This window comes from Nanorana parkeri, unplaced genomic scaffold (genome assembly GCF_000935625.1).
Source record: "Nanorana parkeri isolate BGI_ZX_2015 unplaced genomic scaffold, ASM93562v1 scaffold556, whole genome shotgun sequence".
NCBI classification, from domain to species: Eukaryota; Metazoa; Chordata; class Amphibia; order Anura; family Dicroglossidae; genus Nanorana; species Nanorana parkeri.
The window spans coordinates 23,288-43,306 of record NW_017306824.1 but is presented as its reverse complement, the minus strand read 5'-3'; the positions used below and the strand labels follow the sequence as shown (position 1 = coordinate 43,306).

General features: G+C 39.9%; 1 protein-coding gene across 1 annotated transcript in view; it reads right to left on the bottom strand.

Moving 5' to 3' along the window:
- The window catches only part of GDF11 (growth differentiation factor 11), a 29,476-nt gene extending 10,510 nt beyond the window's left edge, over positions 1-18,966 (bottom strand). Inside the window, exons 1-2 of the mRNA XM_018562018.1 lie at positions 18,748-18,966; positions 16,197-16,338 (exon numbers count right to left, since the gene is read on the bottom strand). Of these exons, the coding sequence (XP_018417520.1) occupies positions 16,197-16,338; positions 18,748-18,966 (361 nt within the window). The remainder of the gene's footprint in view (positions 1-16,196; positions 16,339-18,747) is intronic.
- Between the last annotated feature and the right edge of the window lie 1,053 nt (positions 18,967-20,019).

The following is a 20,019-nucleotide window of genomic DNA, read 5'->3' as shown; positions in this document are numbered from 1 at the left end:
TTGCCCCCCCCCCCTCCTCTACCAAAAAGGAAGCCCAAAAATGTAATGTAGTCGTGTGATTCTGGAGATCGTTCATTGTACATGTTGGACTGACACTAAGGTTCATATATAATATGACAAGGAAAAAGACTGAGTTTTCATGGGGTTCATACCAGCAAATTGCATTTTTTTTTGTTGCTAAAGAAGACATCTTGCAGCACCAGGGACTCTGACCCATGAGACAAGGGGTGCCATTTCAGCTGGATGTAGTAGAGAAAGATGGTCCCATATCAAGGAGTCTGTGTAAGCCAAATGAGAAGAAAGCACAGTGGGCAATACCCAAGCAACTGACAGGTGAACAGAAAAAAGACACTCCCTTGGAATGGTACCTGTTTGGGGTCTGCACAGCCATTCAGCATGTAGAAACCATTACAGGAAAGGACCCAGTCACCATCAATACAGAATGGGTGAGAGATAATGGACTGACCACAAGGGTAACTATAGCCCAGAACCATACCCTGATTAAATGGAAGCGGTACCAGCCACGGTCGCTTCGTCTGGGTGTCAGTGGACAGCAGCATCCTATAACCTCACTACCTACAGGAGACCGGAATTGGAGAATGCAGAATTGAAAGCTGTAGTAATGATGCTACAGAAGGATTCTTCTTCCCATGTCAATATCTACACTGACAGCTGGGCGGTCTTTAAAGGAATGACAACTTGGATGCCCACATGGAGGTCAAATGACTGGTTGGTTCATGAAAAGGCAGTGTGGGGAGGCAAGGAAGTCTGGTACTACATCTGGAAAGAGGTGGTCTCACATACAATAAAAGTGGGGCATGTTGACACACATATGCCACTAGTCTCAGACTTCGAGAACTACAACAGAGTGGCAGATAAAATCGCCAAGGTGACTACAGTTGTGTCAATTGATCCTCTCTTGATGAACTTAGAGCCCACAAGCAATCAGGGCAGAAAGCTACCTATGAATGGGTGCATGTATATGTTTGGATTAGTGCGACAATGGCTAATGCAAAAGTATTCCACCAGGACAATCAAGAGGGGGCGAGAGGCCTGCAGAGATTTGGCAGATTGACTTGATCGGTCCCCTGCCCCGGGAAAACAATGGACTGCGGTACTGTTGCACTGTAGTGGACACCTATTTAGGACTTTTGCTTGTCCATCCGTGCAAACATGCAGATCAAGTTGCAACGCAGGTCCTCTCATTTAAAGAGACCGCTTCACATGAGCAGATAGGTGACATTTCCAGCCATAAATTGCTAGGTGTGTATGAATAAAGCAAGTAGGCCAGCTCCATCAAAGTAAATTAAATAACAACCTGGTATATACATTGGTGAGTCAAAAATAATCCACTCTCCGGTTATATTAAAACTTCTGTTGGCTGCACTGTCTTATCAGCACTTTCCGTTCAAGACTACTGTCTCCCCAGTCACTGCTGTACAGGTGTGAATGTGTAATGTTACTTCATTTGTAACTGCGGTGCAAGAAAGAAGTGGATGACCCACTTGAATTTGCATGAAAGAAGAGCAGCGTTATTTATCGAAGACTTTGTGCGTAGTATGGAGAAAGTGTTTTGTCGCAAAGAAGTGTGTATGAATAGATAGAGAAGTTCAAGGAAGGTCGCACAAGTGTTAGCCATCAAGAAGGAGACGGACGACCGTCCACGGCTGATGACAACATTGAGCATATAGGTGAAATGATTCTGTTGAATAGAAGAGTGACAGTGGATTATGTGGCAAATAATTTGCAAATCAGAAAGCAGCCCTACGAGGACGAGGATTCACTTCTGATGAAGAAGTGAAGACAGTGGTACATTCGTGGCTCGCAACTCAGCCTAAAACATTTTTTAATGAGGGAATATGAAAGCTTGTTGGCAGATGGACAAAGTGTATTGAAAAGCAAGATTATGTCGAAAAAATGATGTATTTGTCTTCTCTTATAGTTGATTAAAATACATACTACAGCCAGAGTGCGGATAATTTTTGACCCGTATGATTGGAGTTAGGTTTAATGTGTCAACCAAGGTTTGTGGCAATGATATTGCTGTTTTCATTGGCACAACCAGATGACATTACATAAGACTATGGAAAGAGAAGTCGCCTCCAGGTTGCCTATAGTTTTTTAGTTTAAACATGCCTGTTTTACTTTTTTTTTTAGCTGAAGGTGGGGGAAAGGGACGTTCATCTGTATTCTATTTTATGCTATTTAACAGTGGAGTGCCCGAGGAGACTGCAAATGCAGAATAGTATTTCAAATTGGGGGTTAATGATTACCCTTAAAAGAAACAGATGGCTGTAGTTTTAGGTTAACATTTGAACTTAACATGGAATGATTCATTGCTATTTTTTCAAGACCATGTACAAATGTAATAAAAAATGTTATGCTTGATTAATGTGCCAAAATATTTTAATATTACTGCTGCCTCACACATATTAAATCAACTTACCTGTGAATGTGTTTGTTTTCTCCAGATATAGAAACAGTACTTACAATGCTTCTTCTGACCTTAGCGCACAGTCATTAGACTACATATATCAACTGGTTATAATTTTTTTGCCTGCTAGATTGCAAAGTGCTGTTCTTTTTATCATGTGGGATATGGTCATTTAAAGCTCATAGGCAAATGTGCAACCCCACCTATTCTTCCTTCCCACCCAGCTCTCACCCATTCATGAGCTCACAGAGTTCACAACCCCAGTTTATCCCTCACTGATGCCTCTTCTGGGAGTAGAGACCAGTAATCTAGTGTGGCAGCGAGGGATGAACTCTGTGAGCTACAAACAAAAGGGGGGTTTATAAGATTTTTTAAAAGTCCCTTGATTTGAGATGACATCACACTGCTGCAGAATACATTAGGACACAATAGGAAGTGTCTTGGTCACCCAGGTAGTGATGTGAACACCTGATGAAGGACCTTCTGACGCTGCAGTGTTTAGTTAGAGCAAGGTGAGGGTATTGTTTGTGGAAAGGGGGAGCATCCCTGGTGGTAACACTTCACAAAGATCTCACTGCACCCTCCTGGCCCCCTAACCTAATCTAACCTAGAACCCCTCCCCCCCCCCAACCCCCATTTGTACTTCTCCGTAATGGAGGCAGCATCTCTATCATTTTTTTTTTTTCTTTCCCAGTGTTCTACTTTTACTCCTTGGACTCCTCTCTCCTTCCTTGTCAGAACTGCAAATGTAAGCACATGACTACATATATCAGATGTAAAGAAAATAAAGTTTATTCCACCTGAACCAGAGCTTACATGGTTTTTAAACTCTCAGGTCTTAGCAGCTTTGAAAATTCTGTGCATTCCCATGTTTGACCATGGGTGAAATAACAGCTTTGCTTGGCTCATGCAACTCGCTGAAGAGAGAAATGACCCTAATCCTGTATGCCCGGTGAATGCACTGGGCAGTATAAGCTTTATCTTCTTAAGTAGGTGCCTATAGTGCAATTCTGAGGCAGCTGATCCAGAGGGGTTGTTTTACAAAAGACAAATAGACTGTTTACTTTGCAAGGGCATTTGCCCTTTGCAAGAGAATTTTCCCTTCACTTAGTGAACGTGGTGAAATTTACCCAATCATGTGCAAAAAAAACCCAAAAACTGTATTTATGCTGACATATAATTGGGCGATGGAAGTCAGCAGAGCTTCACCTTATTCACTAAGCTAAGCTTAAAAGAGAACTATGGGGTAAGTGTTTCGCCATAGTTCTCTTTAGGGTCACGGGAGGACATGTACTAACCTCCACCCGTGACCCAAAGCTCAGTATATCATGGGCTGTTCCCTCAGCTGTGCCCTCCCCCTCCCCCGCCCGTTCTCCACTCAGTACTGGAGTATCGGAGAGGGGGGGGGGGAATCCCTGCGGGGGTCAGTGACTGACAGTCACCGCTCTCTGCAGGGAGATTATTATTATTATTATTATACAGGATTTATATAGCGCCAATAGTTTGCACAGCGCTTTACAATATAAGGAAGACATTACAGTCACAATACAATTTAAGACAAGATGGTAAGGAGGGCCCTGCCCGTGAGGGCTTACAATCTAAAAGATGATCGGAAAGTGAGTGAGCGATGGTATGTGTGCGCTCACTTCCCGGTCAATAGAGCTGACCTGTGACAGTCTCATTGTTACAGGTCGGCTATAACTATGAGGTGAGTGGAAAGCACTCACCTCATAGTTCTCCTTTAAATTCCCATGCAATGTGCAAATTCCCTTTCAAAGTGAACAGCCTGTTTTAGTAAATCAAGTCCAGAGAGTTGCTAAAGGTGCTCTTTTAATAACTTATAATTAGGGATGCACCGATACCAAGAACAGTACTCGGTACAAGTACAGATACTTTTGAGCTCCAAGACTAGACTAGAGAAAAATTCAAAAGTTAGGAGGCAGCTGTCATTTGTAAGGTGCACACAGAGCTCCTGGGATTTGTACATCTCTGTTTTAATGTACGATTTTGGTTTTATAAATATAAATAAAGGGATGCACAGATACCAGTTTTGCGAGTACAAGTACTGGTACTTACTCAAGTACTCACAAACACAAGTACTGATGCATTTTTGTTTATTGTCACCGATGCAACCCTGGTAGTTCTCATGAAAAGGCCAAGTATCGGCATTGGTACTCGAAAAGTATCGGTGCATCCATACGTATAATTTTTTTAAGGTCATTCAAAAACACACCAAAACATTAATGATACAAAATATAATACAACATCTACTATTCTATATGTAATTCCAGGAAAATTATGTGACAATTTCATGGCATGTAAATTAAGAATAGAGATCACCAGTACATGCTTGGTGAGTAACGTATATAACACTTACAGATATTTATTATCTTTCACAGAGATTATATTCATTATATATATATATTTATATATATGTGTGTGTGTGTGTGTTTTGGTTCTTACTCAAGTCAATAAATAAAAATATTGCACTGAACTCTGGTAGGTAATTTTTTTTCCCTGACGGTATCTTAACTTTGTTTTCTGTGCTTTCTATTTATGTTCCCTTTTGTTTGTCATTTTTTTCATCTGATCTTTTATAATACTGACAGAAATATCAAATGTGGGACAACATTTCTTGTTGTGAAAGAAGAATTAAAAAAAAAAAGTGTTTTTGCTTGCACATGATTGGATGATGGAAATTAGCAGAGCTACGCCTCATTAGCTAAACTAAGGAAAATGTTATTAAATCAACCCCTATATCTCATAATTCAATCAAATAAGAATGCTACTATGACAAATGAGGATTTCAACTTTAAGTAATCAAGAGTTGAAAATTCTATTTTTTTTATTTTATTTGCACAGCTAAAAAAAAAAATCTCTTTCCAACTGAGGGATTTTTAAAACTAATTTAAGGGTGTTATTATTAATCTTGACTCAAGATGTTTTCATTGTTCTTAAGTTAACGTTTCTGATGGTAATTTTTTCCCCCTGAAATTTCACACTTTGCATTTTTTTATTTTGAAATGTACTTTTCAGTTGTTTTAAGTTTTCATGTAGATGTATTTTTCGTGATGCTACAGTGCTTTGTGTAAGTAATCACGCTGAATGCACTTTTCCAGATATTGCAATGTTACAATCTAGAATTACAACTGATTTCATTGTCACTGATCTACATAAAATAGTCCATTGTATCAAGGCAGAAAAATATTTACATAGCTTCTAAACTGTTTGCGAATTAAAAACTGAAAGTCTTGACTCATCCAGCATTTACCCCCTTGATGCAAAGCCACTAAATAAGTTTTGGTGTTACCAACTGCCTACAGAAGTCACATAATCAATTGAATGAAGTCCAGCTGTGCAAATAAAATCACATGATTCCAGAATCAATCTACATTTTCCTGGGAGGCCGAGAGCTTGTTAGAGAAGATATCTAAACCAACAGCATCATCAAGATTAAGAAGCTATCAAAATGTTAGGTATAAAGTTCTGGAGAAACACCAACCAGGGTTAGACTATAAAAAATCCCACATTTTGAACACCCCCAGAACACCATTAAACCCATGATTAAAACATGCAAAGAATATGGTTCTGTGACTTTGCCTACAGAGGGCTGTCCTCCAACACTGTTACTGAATAATGAGGTATCAGTCAAAGAAACAACCAAGACAACAATGTTAACAATCCACAGCTAATGTAGGAGGAACCATTCCAAAGAGAACTATAACGCCAGAAAAAAATACGATTTGAAGTTTGCCAAGAGAAATACGTGCAATCATGTGGAAATTAATTATCAGTTTATGGCACCAAAACTTTTTTGGCTTTAACGCTAAATGCTATGTGAGCTTCTCCAAATGTGCATTAGAAGCTGCAGCAAGTCAGACAGAGCTGCCTTGTTTTATGGCTGAAGGACATCCAGCCCGCCCCTTTCACTAACTGGATTTCATTGATTTCAATCCTAGAGCCATGTGAGCCTTACCAAGAGCAGTCTGCACTTAAATGCTGTCTGCTTAGGGATGCCTACTCCTCCAGACTGACATCCACTTTTTGATTTTTGCATAACCCCTCCCAAGAGCTAGCACACTGCTAGCATCAGGGTTGATGACTCTTGTGAGGAGTACTGAGGCAAGGTGCAGCACCCTCCCACTAGCCATGATCTGCCTGTACTGCATGGAGAAGCACAGAAAACAGGTTTTTAAAAAAAATTATTTTATTAGCATGTTGATGAGGTTAGAAAGAAAGAAAGAAAGAAAGAACCAGGCAAGTCAAATTATATGTTGATTGCACTTCGGCTTTAAGAAATTTCAGACTGGGACTGAGGTTCCCATACCAGCAGAACAATACTCCTAAACTTACAGCAAGATAACCTTTATTCTGGCTGCCAAGTCTTAACATATCAGTGGACACTTCCCACACTTCTGACATTTAACAAAGTGTGCCATTCTCAATGGCAATTCCAATTCAGCAAGATGCACAAGGTTTACTTAATACCAATATGGAATGTGATCAAGCCAATTTGATCATATTCCATACTCTTAGGCAATCTGCAATGTTAATTCAAGACTATGAAACTTAGAGCCTATAAAAACAAATCTTACTATAACTTTTAAATTACTGTTATACTGTATGTATCAGGAAAATGTATTAAATTGTACTACTTAAACTCTTCAGCGATATAGAAACAATTTGGAATGCTTCGTTATATCTGGCTTCAAGCCTTTTATTCTGACTAGGTCCCTGTATCCAAAGGCTATGGCAATGGTTTTGAACAGCTTCTTAGTATGAAGGTTAAACAGAGCATGACAGCACTGGACAAACTGTTAACCGAGGAAGACGGGACCTATTTTGTGCTGACGTGCCTATGATGAAATTTACCCGATAAAGTCCAAGATAAAGGAACATAGCTTGCTTTGTTTTTACTTGTGCTCTTATATTACATAGCTTGCATTTAAAAGGCTTACATTACATACCTTAAAGAATTCTATTCTTTATAATAACTTTACTATTTCTTATAGCTTCAGGCTTTAGTATCCCATCTCCCCCTTCCAAGTTTGCCGCTCCTCCACTCCCTCCTTTTCTTTCCATGGCAGGGATCTTAGTGGCACCAGTTCTTCAAGAGAGACAGAGCCCCGAGGGACAGACGAAGGGACATCTGTTTCTAATAAAGTTTCTGGTGCAGCAGGCCGTTTCAGAGCTCCCCGAGGAGTAATGAACTAAGGGGAACAGAGCCAGAATTCCTCCAGTATGGAGCCAAGCCAAACAATCAACTCAGCAAAGCCCGGAGAACCAGAAAAAAGAAAGGAGGTCAAGAGAGGGAGGGCAAGAACAGAAATAGAAAATGGTGAGCAAACAGTTTAGATATTTAAAACATTTTGTAATGATGGAGAAAAGTAAAAGAGAGCAAAGGCCTCAACTGCCAGAAAATCTGAAATGCAGGTAATGAAAAATAAAGTCAGAAAAGGTGACAAAGGATGGATTAAAAAGTATAAAGCTCGAGCAGAAAAAAAGATAAGAAGGTGTCAGGAATAGAGAGAAATTAATGCAGAACCTTTAGACAAACCGCTAAATACACAGTTTAAATACATATCTGCCTCCTGTTCACCCTAACGAATGCTGTGCCACTCAGCACAGCCAGACAGGTGACATACTTGTTTCCTGGTTCAGCAATGCAGATTCCTATCTCATCTCTCTGCCTTTAGCCTGCTCACTGGAAAATGAGTCAGCATCAGCACCTCAATTAGCAGGGAGGTGATGCAGAAGTAGTAAATCTAAACCATGAAACAGAAGAGGGAACTTGCTTGTGGGTGAGGTGTGCAAGGGCTCATTCACAGAAGATTCATAAAAGTGCATGAAGTGGCATGTGCAATTTAACACACAAATCTATGTATTTTTGGATGCAACTTGACTTAAATAGGAAATTGCAGGTCAACACTGCAGCATGCAAGATATTTTCACATTTCCATGTGTTTGGGTGGTTTAATTTAAATGCTCTGATTTGCTCTCCCAGGCTTTAACAGCTTGTATATCATTGATAAAGAGGTTCACAGCAACTGTTATGAATGTTTACAGCATATGTATAACTTACACTTTTTTTAGTTTTGGATAGCTATGGGGGAAAAAGTAGGACCCCTGCCAATTTTTTTCTGCTGTCTGGGTCCCTGTTGGGGAGATTAACCCCTCTGTTTGTTCCAGTGATAACCACAACAAAAAAATGTTGGGAAATACAAAATTGAACAGTTGTCACCAGAACAAGAGGTGACAACTGTCTTAAAGCAGACCTTTACCCTTATCTTTAAAATAATAACAAACACACCTTTAGAAATGTTTAGTAATGACAATCTACAAACACATACTTCTAGATAATTGCAGGCTTTGTATTCTTTGCATACCTTGTTTCTCTTTTCTTCCCCAGTCTTCTAAGAGTGGCCATGTTTACTAAGGGCAGATTACTAGCTCTCCTATTACTTCCTGGATTTCTGGCACATGTGACTAGACATATGACTAGGACATGTGACCATGCAGGATCTTGGGGCAGGCGCATGCACAGTTCAGATTTTCGGCCGGGACGCTAGGAGAGATACAAGGTAAGTCTATGGACAGCGTGCACCCGTATGCAGACACTGTGGGACAGGAAGTGCCAGCAAGCACAGGGGAGTCAGCGCTGGATCGGAGACCCGCAGCAGTGATGGAGGGACAGATGAAAACGACAGGAAAGAAGATGATCGGATTAAGAGACATCATTTAAGGTAAGTGCTGACACTAACTTTGGGGGGAGGAAAAAAATGTATTTAAATTAAATTAATGTCACTTGAAGGGAAGGAAAATTTAAATTAATGTCACTTGAAGGGAAGTCTACCCAATGGAACAGAGACAGCAAAGTAAACAGACTAGAATTATAACCCTTTCCTACTCCAAGACTAAAAAAAAATACACATACACATTTAATGCCTCAAAAACTATTGCCAAATGTGGTTTAGTAAAGACCTATCTATGTTTCCTCCATATATTATGTGTCCTCACCATCTTGTTCTCTATGATTACGTATGCTCTTAGAAGAACTGGGACCCACTGTAAGATTAAAGAACTCAGAGTAATATTTTTTTATCAACTCTCGCAGTGGGGCTACCCCCACAATTCAAGGGTTAACTTCTTGTTTTCTGTAGGGCTGAATATAAAAAAAGTTATACTCACCTGATCCTCTGTGCTGGCTTAAGTCTTAGACTGGTTCCTGAAGTGTCTCTCTCCCTCCGATGCAGTGGTCTAAGGTCCCTGAGTCATCACATTCTATACACAGTGTATAGGACGTGTAAAGAAGGAGAGAGGCTACTGGGACCATTGTCACAGCCGACTGGCTTGGAGGATCGGGTGAGTGTAACTTTGTTATTTTTAGTCCTAGACCAAAATGAGCACTTAACCCTTTCACTGTGGGGGTAGCCCCACTCCAAGGGTTAATAAAAAATGTACCCTTATTAAACACTGCCTTCGGCTATGTGGACATGATGCCTTGAGTCTTATAGTCTCCTCAATACTCCTTAGAAAATCTACTGAAAAATTGTCAAAAGATAATACTACAATATCATTAAGAAAATTTTTGTAAAACCTGAAAGATAAAACCATGCAGTTACAAAGTAACACATATATCTAAACTATACACATATCTGGTTTGTGAAACAATCCAAAAAACACACATACTCAAAACTGAATCCGATGACCCTAAAACTGTAAAAGTTAGGTTAAATCTTTAACTATTTAAACTAGTGTATACCTTTTAAGATCTACTGTACATACCTAATATGCATAGAATTACGGGATCTATTTATGTCTGCATCCTAGTAAGTGTGCACTCTGTGTGTTATCTGTGTATTTTTTTATGCTTTACAGTATTTTATTGCATTTTCCAAAATGGTGCCTTCAGTTTATGACTGTCTCCGAGAGACTCCATTGCATTGATTTACTAAAGGCAAATAGGCTGTTCACGTTGCAAGGGAATTTGCAGCTAAAGCTCTGCTGACTTACCATCGTTCAATTTTCAGCAAAAATAAAAAAAAATTATTTTCCTTGCACATTGTTGGATATTCTTTAAAAAGTAAATTTTCAACACATTCACTAAGCTAAGGGAAAAGTATCCTCCCTTTAGTAAATCGCCCCCAATGCCTCTATGTGAAAGTACATACAGTCTAACTTCAGAGAGCCATACTACATCCTGAAGATCCCATGGAGTTTCATAATGATATCAACTGATGGGATCCCCCAAGAGGTGAACTTGACCCCTAATGATTCTACAGGACCACAGTTGGCATTAACCAACTTTTGATGTCTTTTCTGTATAAACTACATGAAACAGATTGGAGCTACAGTCCCTAAATTTATTTTTCTCAATCTGCTGGGACACTGGATGTAAACCAGTAAGTGCTCAGCGCTGAGCCCTTTAAGATTCAGTTAGAACAAGTATTATCAGGCTCTGCAGATGTTATGTAATCTCATCTATGTTCTGGACAAGGCGGCAGGAGGTTATTTCCACGATAAGCCTATACTTTTTTTTTTTTCTTTCATTTTCCAAAGAGAAAGAAAATAACTTTTTAACTAAATAAGACACACACAGAAATGAAAAAAACAAACAATTTGGCACGGAGGACAAGGATATGGGTTATGCATACACTTCTGTACTTAAGTTTGTTGGGCTGCAATAAGCAACGCAGAAAAAAACTTTATAAGGCTAAACAATAACTGCATCAGAGAGGGAGAATACCTTTCAAGTATTAGACGGACATAGGTACGTCACATCCAACCATTTGGACCAAATGGAATCAAATTTGTGCATTGTCTAATAGGTATGCTTTTCAAAAGCTATAGATTTACTAAGCTCAATTTCCTCCACCTTGGGTGGGTTTGGAGATATCCATTTCACTGCTAGCATCCAACTGGTCCAAATACACTAAGATCAATGTCGGGTTCAACATTCAGAGCATACCTCCCAACTGTCCCTCATTTGGAACCAAAGCCCTCTTTCCCTCTTTCCTCCTACCAAAGGTGTTATTCTAAAACCTTCATTCTATCTCTTAAATATCTTGTTTGTTATATTTAAAAGGCAGCATAAAGGAAAAGTAATGGTGAAAATTTTTTTGGGGGGGGTTTAACCAACCATTTTTGGCATATAAATTCTTAATGGTCCCCATAACTAGGGTGTGGCAGGGTTGTGTCCATTACCTAAATACATTGTGCTATAAGGTGTCCCTTGCCCTTATCTCATAAAGTTGTGAGGTATGCAGAGTAATACCATAAAGATCATTCACAGTAGTTACTGTGACGTACGCCCGGCCCAAACCCGCTGTACGTCAATCCCACGTGACCATACACAAGTCTGAACCGAGCGTGCGCATCACAAGGATGTGGCTATAGCACTCTCAGCCTCACCCTGCGCAGAGATTTCCCAGCTCGCAGGACACAATCTCAGGCCAGCAGACTGAAAGCGTTCGTAACCAGGGTTGGTTAACTCCGCAGTTAACCCTTTACCCACAAACTCCCACTGCCACCATGTCTTTTTCAATACAATTCTGCGACTATTCAAAACACTTAAACATACCTGTGATACTGCTGTCCTCTCAGACAGGAATATGACAGGATTTACTATACAGTAGCACTCTTCAAAGAGCAAGGATGCTTTAAGTTCGTATTTAGAGCGTAGAGATAAGTTTAACGATTTTTAAGATCATCCTTTAACCTCCCTGGTGGTATTCCCGAGTGTAGCTCGCATAGCATTTACTTACCTTGTCCCTTGAGCCGCGCTGTGTTCTGCGGCCGATGCCGTCTTCCGGGTTCCATCCCTTGCGAGCGTACGCGTCGCAGGGGAGCGGAACCGGTGGCATATTAAAACAAAAAAAACGACAGACGAAAACAATTCGAAAAAAAATAGACCGAAAACTTACATGAAAAAAAATCATACCACCAGGGAGGTTAATAAAGGAAACGGTGCAGAAAATATACAGAAAAAGATTTAATAAAAAGAGAAAACATATATATATACAGCAAAATAAAAGGGAATAAAAGAAGAATACTCAACAGTCCTGGAATTGTGGGTTCTGACAGAGTTCAGAGTCCAAGAAGCAAAGTGGAAGTCTGCCGGGCTCTTCTTCAAGCAGACTTCCAGCCGATAATGTCCAAAGATTAAAGGGGAACTCTTCTGCGATGTTAAGACATCTAGTTCCTCGATGATGTTTAAACCAAAAGCCCCTCTAGTTGCCAACACAGAATATTTTATAAGCCCCTTTTGGAGGGTGTCCCGGAGCCAGCCCCTAGGCAGGGTTGCGGCAGGAAAGCAGGCGAAGGATGAACTTTTAGTTTACCAATCCCCGCCCAAATTCCAAAGTATACAAAATGTAGCTTGATTTTCCAACTTAGGGTATCTGACTTTCGTAGGAATGCGAGGTCATCACCTGGCAGACCTGCTTGTTTATTTGAAAATGTCCACTCATAATATATGGAGGGCCTAGCGCCATGCCTTTAATTAATGCCAGCCATAAAAAGGCTTAGATAGATATTTTGAAATTTCACTAGGGCTGGGGCAATAAAAGATCACAGCCATCCAGCATCTCTTCTGTGGAATGTGGAGGGACCTGTCAATTCTAAATGAAGACCTGCAGGTGCTCTGACTGGGAAACAAACAAATTCTATTTTCTAATATTAAGACCCCAATACCCCATCATCGTCACAGTTACAACCCCAACTCAGTACCTATTTAACTTGGGACAACACCACAACAAATGTATAAGATTACCCTGGGGCTGCCCACTTCTTCCACAACGAGCGCCGGATTGAGAGTGAAAGTGGTTGAATAGTTTAGCAAAAGACACTGTTTCAGGACTTAGTGTATTTCCACTTTGGCTGCCAAATTGGGTTAACACCTATTTTATATTTGTTACACGTTCTCATTCACATAGCATAAGCTAAAAAACAAAAAATTAAAAACATGCTTCTTTCAGTTTAAACTGCTTTTACTTGGGTAAGGGTTTTAAGGGTTAACATTTCTTCTTGCTTCTATTTCTTTGAAATGTTAGGAGGGGCTGTAAAGGATGAGGGGCTCTGAGGTGGCCTGTCCATTGTATGTTAATGAAGCTTATCATATAAACACAATCCTCAAATTTCAGTCCCACATCTTTCCATTAGGACAGACCATTGGAATCAACCATCTTGCCTGATTAAACAAAACATCTAAAACGTAAGAATTTTTTGTCTGAAGTTATTTTTCAGTATTTTGTACGAACAGGAACACATAACAAACATATAGAGGGGTTTTCTCAAATTTGACTGCGAAAACGGAAATACACTTTTAAGAGCTGAGTGCATTTGTAGTATTTTTCTGTATTTACAAGGACATTAAAAGGATAAACTACAGAGAAATGTGCATATATTGAAGATATGTACTGCATATTTATTTATTTTTCCCCTCGACATACGCTTTAAGGACATACTTGCTTTTTGAGATGTAATCAATGCCACCTTTTTAATATTTTATAACTTAATCAGGGCTTTTATTGAAATTTTTTTTTGCTGGAATTGTGTCTTTGATAATCACCGGCATTAGTAAGTCACAATGGAGAAAGTTATAATAATAAATGCAGCATGGCCCCATTTGACAAATACAAACTGTATTAATTCATTACAGTAAATTAGAATTTAGGTATTTGTGGGTTTTGTTTTTGCAGTGGTTGCTATGACCCACCTCTTTCTGCACATCATCATTGTGCTTTACATTAAATAAAACCAACAAACTTTAAACAGATTGTAATCAATCACATGTTTCCTTTCATTGTTCTGACAGCTTATAGATCATTTCTGATTCCTTGCTTTTGGCAACTGCACGTGATTGTACTTATTGAATTAATTTGGTAAAGTGGACCTGTCATGAAATCCCACTTGAATCCATAACACAGATTACAGCTTGACCAAAACAAGTAAAATACAACCCCTTTCTTGCTATAAATACACACACACACACACACACACACACAGCTCCTGAACTGCCTAAACCAGCATTTCCCAACCTTTTATCAGTCATGGCACCCTGTAAAAGTATGCAACATCTTGAGGCACCCCCATCTAAAATGTAAAATATGTAAGTGTACAAATGTGGTCCTTTCAAAATCCATGCCAGACCCTTATCCAAGATAGGGGTCAGATATTGATTTTAAGGGGGAACCCCATCTAAAAAAACAGGGGAGGGGGCTCCTCCCCCTCCAATCAAGAGCTCCTTCCTTTCATATCAGAGTCCTGCCTGCCACATTAGAGTTCCCCCTTTTAATCACGAGCCCCCTTTGTATCAGAGCCATGAGTCCCCCTTCACATCAGTGTCCTCAGTCCCCATCTTCCAATTAGAGTCCTACCATCACATTGGGAGCTACAGCTGCGGCAGCATGGCAGAGCATGGGAGGAAATGTAAGCCTGGATAGAGGTGAACTTCCATCCTTTTTTGAATGGATCCCAAACTCCCTGGATTAACATTATTCATTTCTATTTTGCTGGTGGCTGGCCTGCCTGCACCATAGAAAGGCATGACGCTGTGTGAAAACTTTGAGGCACCTTGGTTAAGAAAGGCTGGCCTAAACATTCATATGCTGTCTTGCTACCATAAGCATTGCAGGTGTTTTTTAATGTCAGTAAAGACAGTCTATTATTTTAAATCAGACAGATCCTGCCTGATAAACTTGCAGTACGTTAAAACTATTAACAAGGTTCCACCCTGAAGCAAAGTTCATGAGAAACTATGGCTGTGCCTATGAACATACAGTATATAGTTGCAAAATTTACACCAAAACAAGATTTGTAGGGCCCATTCACACCAGAACGCACTGCACTGCAACACATGCATTTTTGTGCCCTGAGGCATGCTGTCAAACACTAAAATGTAGTGCATACTGCAACACACAGTGTACAGTCTGGTGCAATGCAGCACAAGAGGGGTTGCGAAGTTCATTGGGGTGCTGTTCAGAACTAAAATACATTTAGAGGATTGTATACATTAAACTGATATAATTCCCACATATATCTAAAAAACATTTAAATTTTTCTTTTGTGTTTCTTTTTTTGTGTTTACCAATAAGGGAACAATTTCATGCCCCACTGAAACATCCGGGATGGTTCTGCCTATGTGGTTCTCTTAGCTAGGGAGCTTTGATAAATTACTGCCTTAGCACATCAAACTGGTCCTGTCTGGGTGCCATCCTGTTCTCTTTTATGTGTCAACACTGAATACCAAACATGGGCCTTTCTTGGTAATAATCTGCATGAAATGTACAGACCTAACAGCAAGTCATTTCCATGGACTGGGAGATGAGATGAATGTGCTACACCAGCACTGCATTTTCTTGATGACTTCTGTTTTATTCTTGCCCTGTGCTGTTAACAAATTCATTGCAAGTCACAGAATGGCAGCATCCCGTGCACAGTGCAACATTCCTTTCTATGTTTGTTTCTTGCTTGTTTTTGCATAACTAAGTAAAACATAAACTAAAGGCCGAGATTTGAATTCCGCACATCGCAGAAACAGATTCCCAAGCCCTCTTCTAATCCCTCTTTGCATTCTTTATTTATATGCTTAAGAGCCATGAAATTCATTTCCAAATTTACAGTATTTATTATGTTCTCAGTGTTCTCAGTAATCTCTTACAGCACTGGATGGATACCACCTATATCACCTATCATCTACTTCAAAACTTTTTCAACTATATGTGAACCATGTTGTTTCTGTAGGCTCTAGAATACTTCCAACATTTGCGATGCCAGTCGCCAAACAACCACGAGATACTGCAGTGCGCTGGCTTGGCTTGGCCTGCTGACATTTCACAGTAGAAGTGCACAAAAGAGTCAAACTCTACCACAACATTAGGGAAACCTGAGATACGCATTGTCACCTGAAACAGGATGTACCCAGAGCCCACAGAAAATGTCAAGATCACCAAGCAAGTACTATGCTTTTACTGATAACAATTTAAAAAGGAATTCACTATGGCATTTAAATGCTTCAAAGGGAGCAATTATGGATGATGATTTGTTGGTTTTACAAACACTTTCATGGATTGCGAATTTGCATCTCCACTAAGCGGCTATAATTTATTTACTCTATCATACTGCAGCATGATGAAGAGAAACATGAGTAAAATTATAATCGGGGTTAACGATCCTAGTATTTAAAATTAACCCTGAGCCAGACTCGGGAAAGCTGCCAAGGAGGTTAAAATATACTAATTACTTACAGTTTAAGTATGGTTTTGAAAATATGATGAATGTCTGTCCCAAAACTCCCAGGGAGCCCCAGTAAGAAGAGTTACTCTAGCCTTCCTTTGCCTTTTTTTTCCTGTTCATTCTAAGGGTTCTGGTGGCTATTTTATTTTCTCTATAGGGGAGTACATGCATGCGCCCAAAGTGTTGTGTTAACACACCATTGCATATTGGACATGCTGGATATGAAAACGTAAAAGAAAGAAAGTGGGTCCTCTTATGGCAGGTGGAGAATTAAAGGTTGTCAGATGCTTATTCGACCTTAGCACTTCTGGATGCCGATCACATATAAAAAGACATATAAAGTTATTATGAAAAAATAAGCCACTTATAGTTGAAAATTCAGGGACAATAATAGATTTATGAAGGTCCTGGGACCCTATGGAGCACCCTATGGAGACCTATGGAGGTCTTGCTGCACTACGGTTGAACGTGACCAATATAGAGTTCTAGTTTTAGAGAGAATGGTGCTTGCTTTAAATGTATATTCCTTAGCCACTGTACACATATCTCAAGGTTCATATACCTACACTTTTTAGTCTTTGGATTTTCCATCATTTCTGTCTCGGTCACAATGGCCACCAGGAAAAATAGACAGAAAGAAATGAATGAAATAAGGTACTCAATACCTTACAATAACAAAATCAAGACAAACAATTTAACAAAACAAATAAGTAAGTAAACATAAGTATAAAGATGCAAATGCGAAGATAGATAATTATATTTAAATAATAATAATTTGTTCAATGTGAGCAACAACTACATATGAAAAGCAGCATGATTTTAAATAAGATTGCAATATTATCAATCATTGAGTACGGTATTATAAATCATAAATTGCAGTGATGCCCAGAAAAGAAATACTACTAATATTAGCTGAAATATATCAGGGTGATGAAGCATTTGTCAGTCTCACAGCACTAAGGAAAAAGCTGTTCCTTAGCATAGTAGTTCTAGCCCTAAAGCGTAACCTTCTAGCCCTAAAGTCTTTATCACCTGCAGCAGTGCCTGATTTATCTGCAGCACAGGAATTACTGTACATACATACATAATGTAAATACAAAGTGAACCTCTTCAAGCTCTACCAGACAGATGAATACAATCTGCTCGGAAGAGTTGACTCCCATCATGTTGGAAAGCCGAGTCCGGCATGTTGTTATTAAGCCAAGTTCTTTTCAAGAGAAAGACTCTCGACAAAAATGCAGTCTCAGTCGAATTTGATCCATTTGGTTATCCAGTGCACGAACATTTGCCAGAAAGAGCAATGGAATAGCTGGCCTGGTCATGTAAGCAAAGCCAACAAACTGTTTCACCCTCTTCCACTTCCATGTTCATTGCTTCCTCTTGCCTCTAAGCTGCTATAGTCTGTTATTCTGGTGTGCTACCGCTGGACCTTAGGTCCACAGAAGCTGCAGTCTCCTAAGCGCTGCTCTAAGCCCTGATGGAAATGAGGCAGTCAAATTATTATTAACCTCCCTGGCGGTATGATTATTCAGTATTTTAGCAACTGAAAGCGGTACATTGTTTTTCATGGAAATATGTTGTTTTACATTGTAGGCCTGTAATTCTTAGTAAATCTTAGGAATAACTCACCTAAATCTGTCCAAACAAGAGTCCAGTAGACATCTCGGGTATGATAAAGTTTGAAAAACTAAATCATAAATTATAATATAACAAATAGTTAGATATAAGTACACAAAACAATAATATAATAATAATACATTTAATTAAATAATGTATTCAAACAAAAAACACTGACATCTGTCCAAAGCAAGGGTGCAATATTACTTCAGTAAACATCTCGGGTTATGGTAAACTTTGAAACACGGGACAGCACAAAGTCCGACGTCACAATCGAGACAATGGAACCTGGTCTCTTTTTGGATTTTTTTGCCGCTGTCATCGCGCTTCGAGCAACAAACCACGCACAGACTTGTAGGTGCTGACTTTCTCTCTGTTGGTGGGATGTAGACCATGAAGTGACGACCAGTCAGGCGTTCTGAGTTGACAACGCCAACAGCACGACGTCCAGATCTACTCACTGATGGCGTTTGGTGGTTCAAAAAGATTTGTTCGGAAATTTTCCAGATGAAGTCCAAATGCGTCACAGGCTTGTCACTTTGGTTTTTTAGCAGAATGTAGGCATTCCACAAGCATTGTTTAAGAAGATGCCTGAAGATTTTCTTATAATATTTCTTCTGCTGTTTCCGCATTGCTGGATAGAAGCTCATGGCTTGGTCAGCTCTGTCGACACCTCCCATGGTGGTATTGTAGCCTATTACTACTTACGGCTTCATGACGTCTCTCCCACCTTTCATGTGTACCATAGCAGTGGAGGCATTATGAACAGTACTCATTAGGCACACATCTTTTTTGTCGCGCCACCGCAGTGCCATCATTTTGCCTTTCTGCCAGGCAACTATTTCTCCAGCATTCAGCTTCTTCTTGCCAAACACTGGCGGCAGGTCGCATCGGTTAGCCCTAACGGTTCCATAGGCATCCGTTTTGTGTTGCAAAAGGAACTCATACAGTTCTGGAGATGTGTAAAAGGTGTCCGTTGTTACACAATATCCCTGATTCAGCAATGGCTCAATGAGTGAGAGAACGGAAGATGTTCCTATTCCAAGATGAGTGGCTTTGTCGAATTCCTCATTGTCTGCGAAGTGTAAAAACGTAATTATGAGGGTAAACCTATACTCCGACATGACAGTGCCAAAGAATGGAGTGGCAAGTATTTTATTGGTTGTCCATTACCACTTCTGCAGGGGTTTCCCCACCGCTCCCTGAAGAATTATTAGGCCCAGAAACTTCCAGATGTCATCTCTGGTCACTGGTTCCCACTTTCTGCTTCTGGAAAACCTCCCATGCAGAGTAGCTGATTGTTGCTCATTGTACTGGTTGGTCTCGGTAACAATTTAATCAATAACCTCATCGGTCCGAAATGATTTTAGGTAGGCCAAGGTGTTGTCATGTTCCACATCTACCTTCCTACCAGATGCTCCAGTAAATGGGAATTCTGGGGGCGCTGCGTGATCTGCTGCGTGTACCACAATCAATAGGGCACCAAGTTTCGCACATCACTTAGCTCGGTCGCAGAATCCACGCTTTCGTCACTTTCAGTGACTGACGACGAACTTCCCCACGCATCGCTGTCGCTCATTTCAATAAGTGATTCCACATCACTATTGCTATTTTCAAGCTGCTCAAAAACCACTTTTGACCTCAGCAGACGCTTTTTTGATGCCATGGACGCTCTTAAGTTTTTCAGGCAATCAGAATAGTAAAAGTGCAGGCAGAACACTGGTAATATCTCT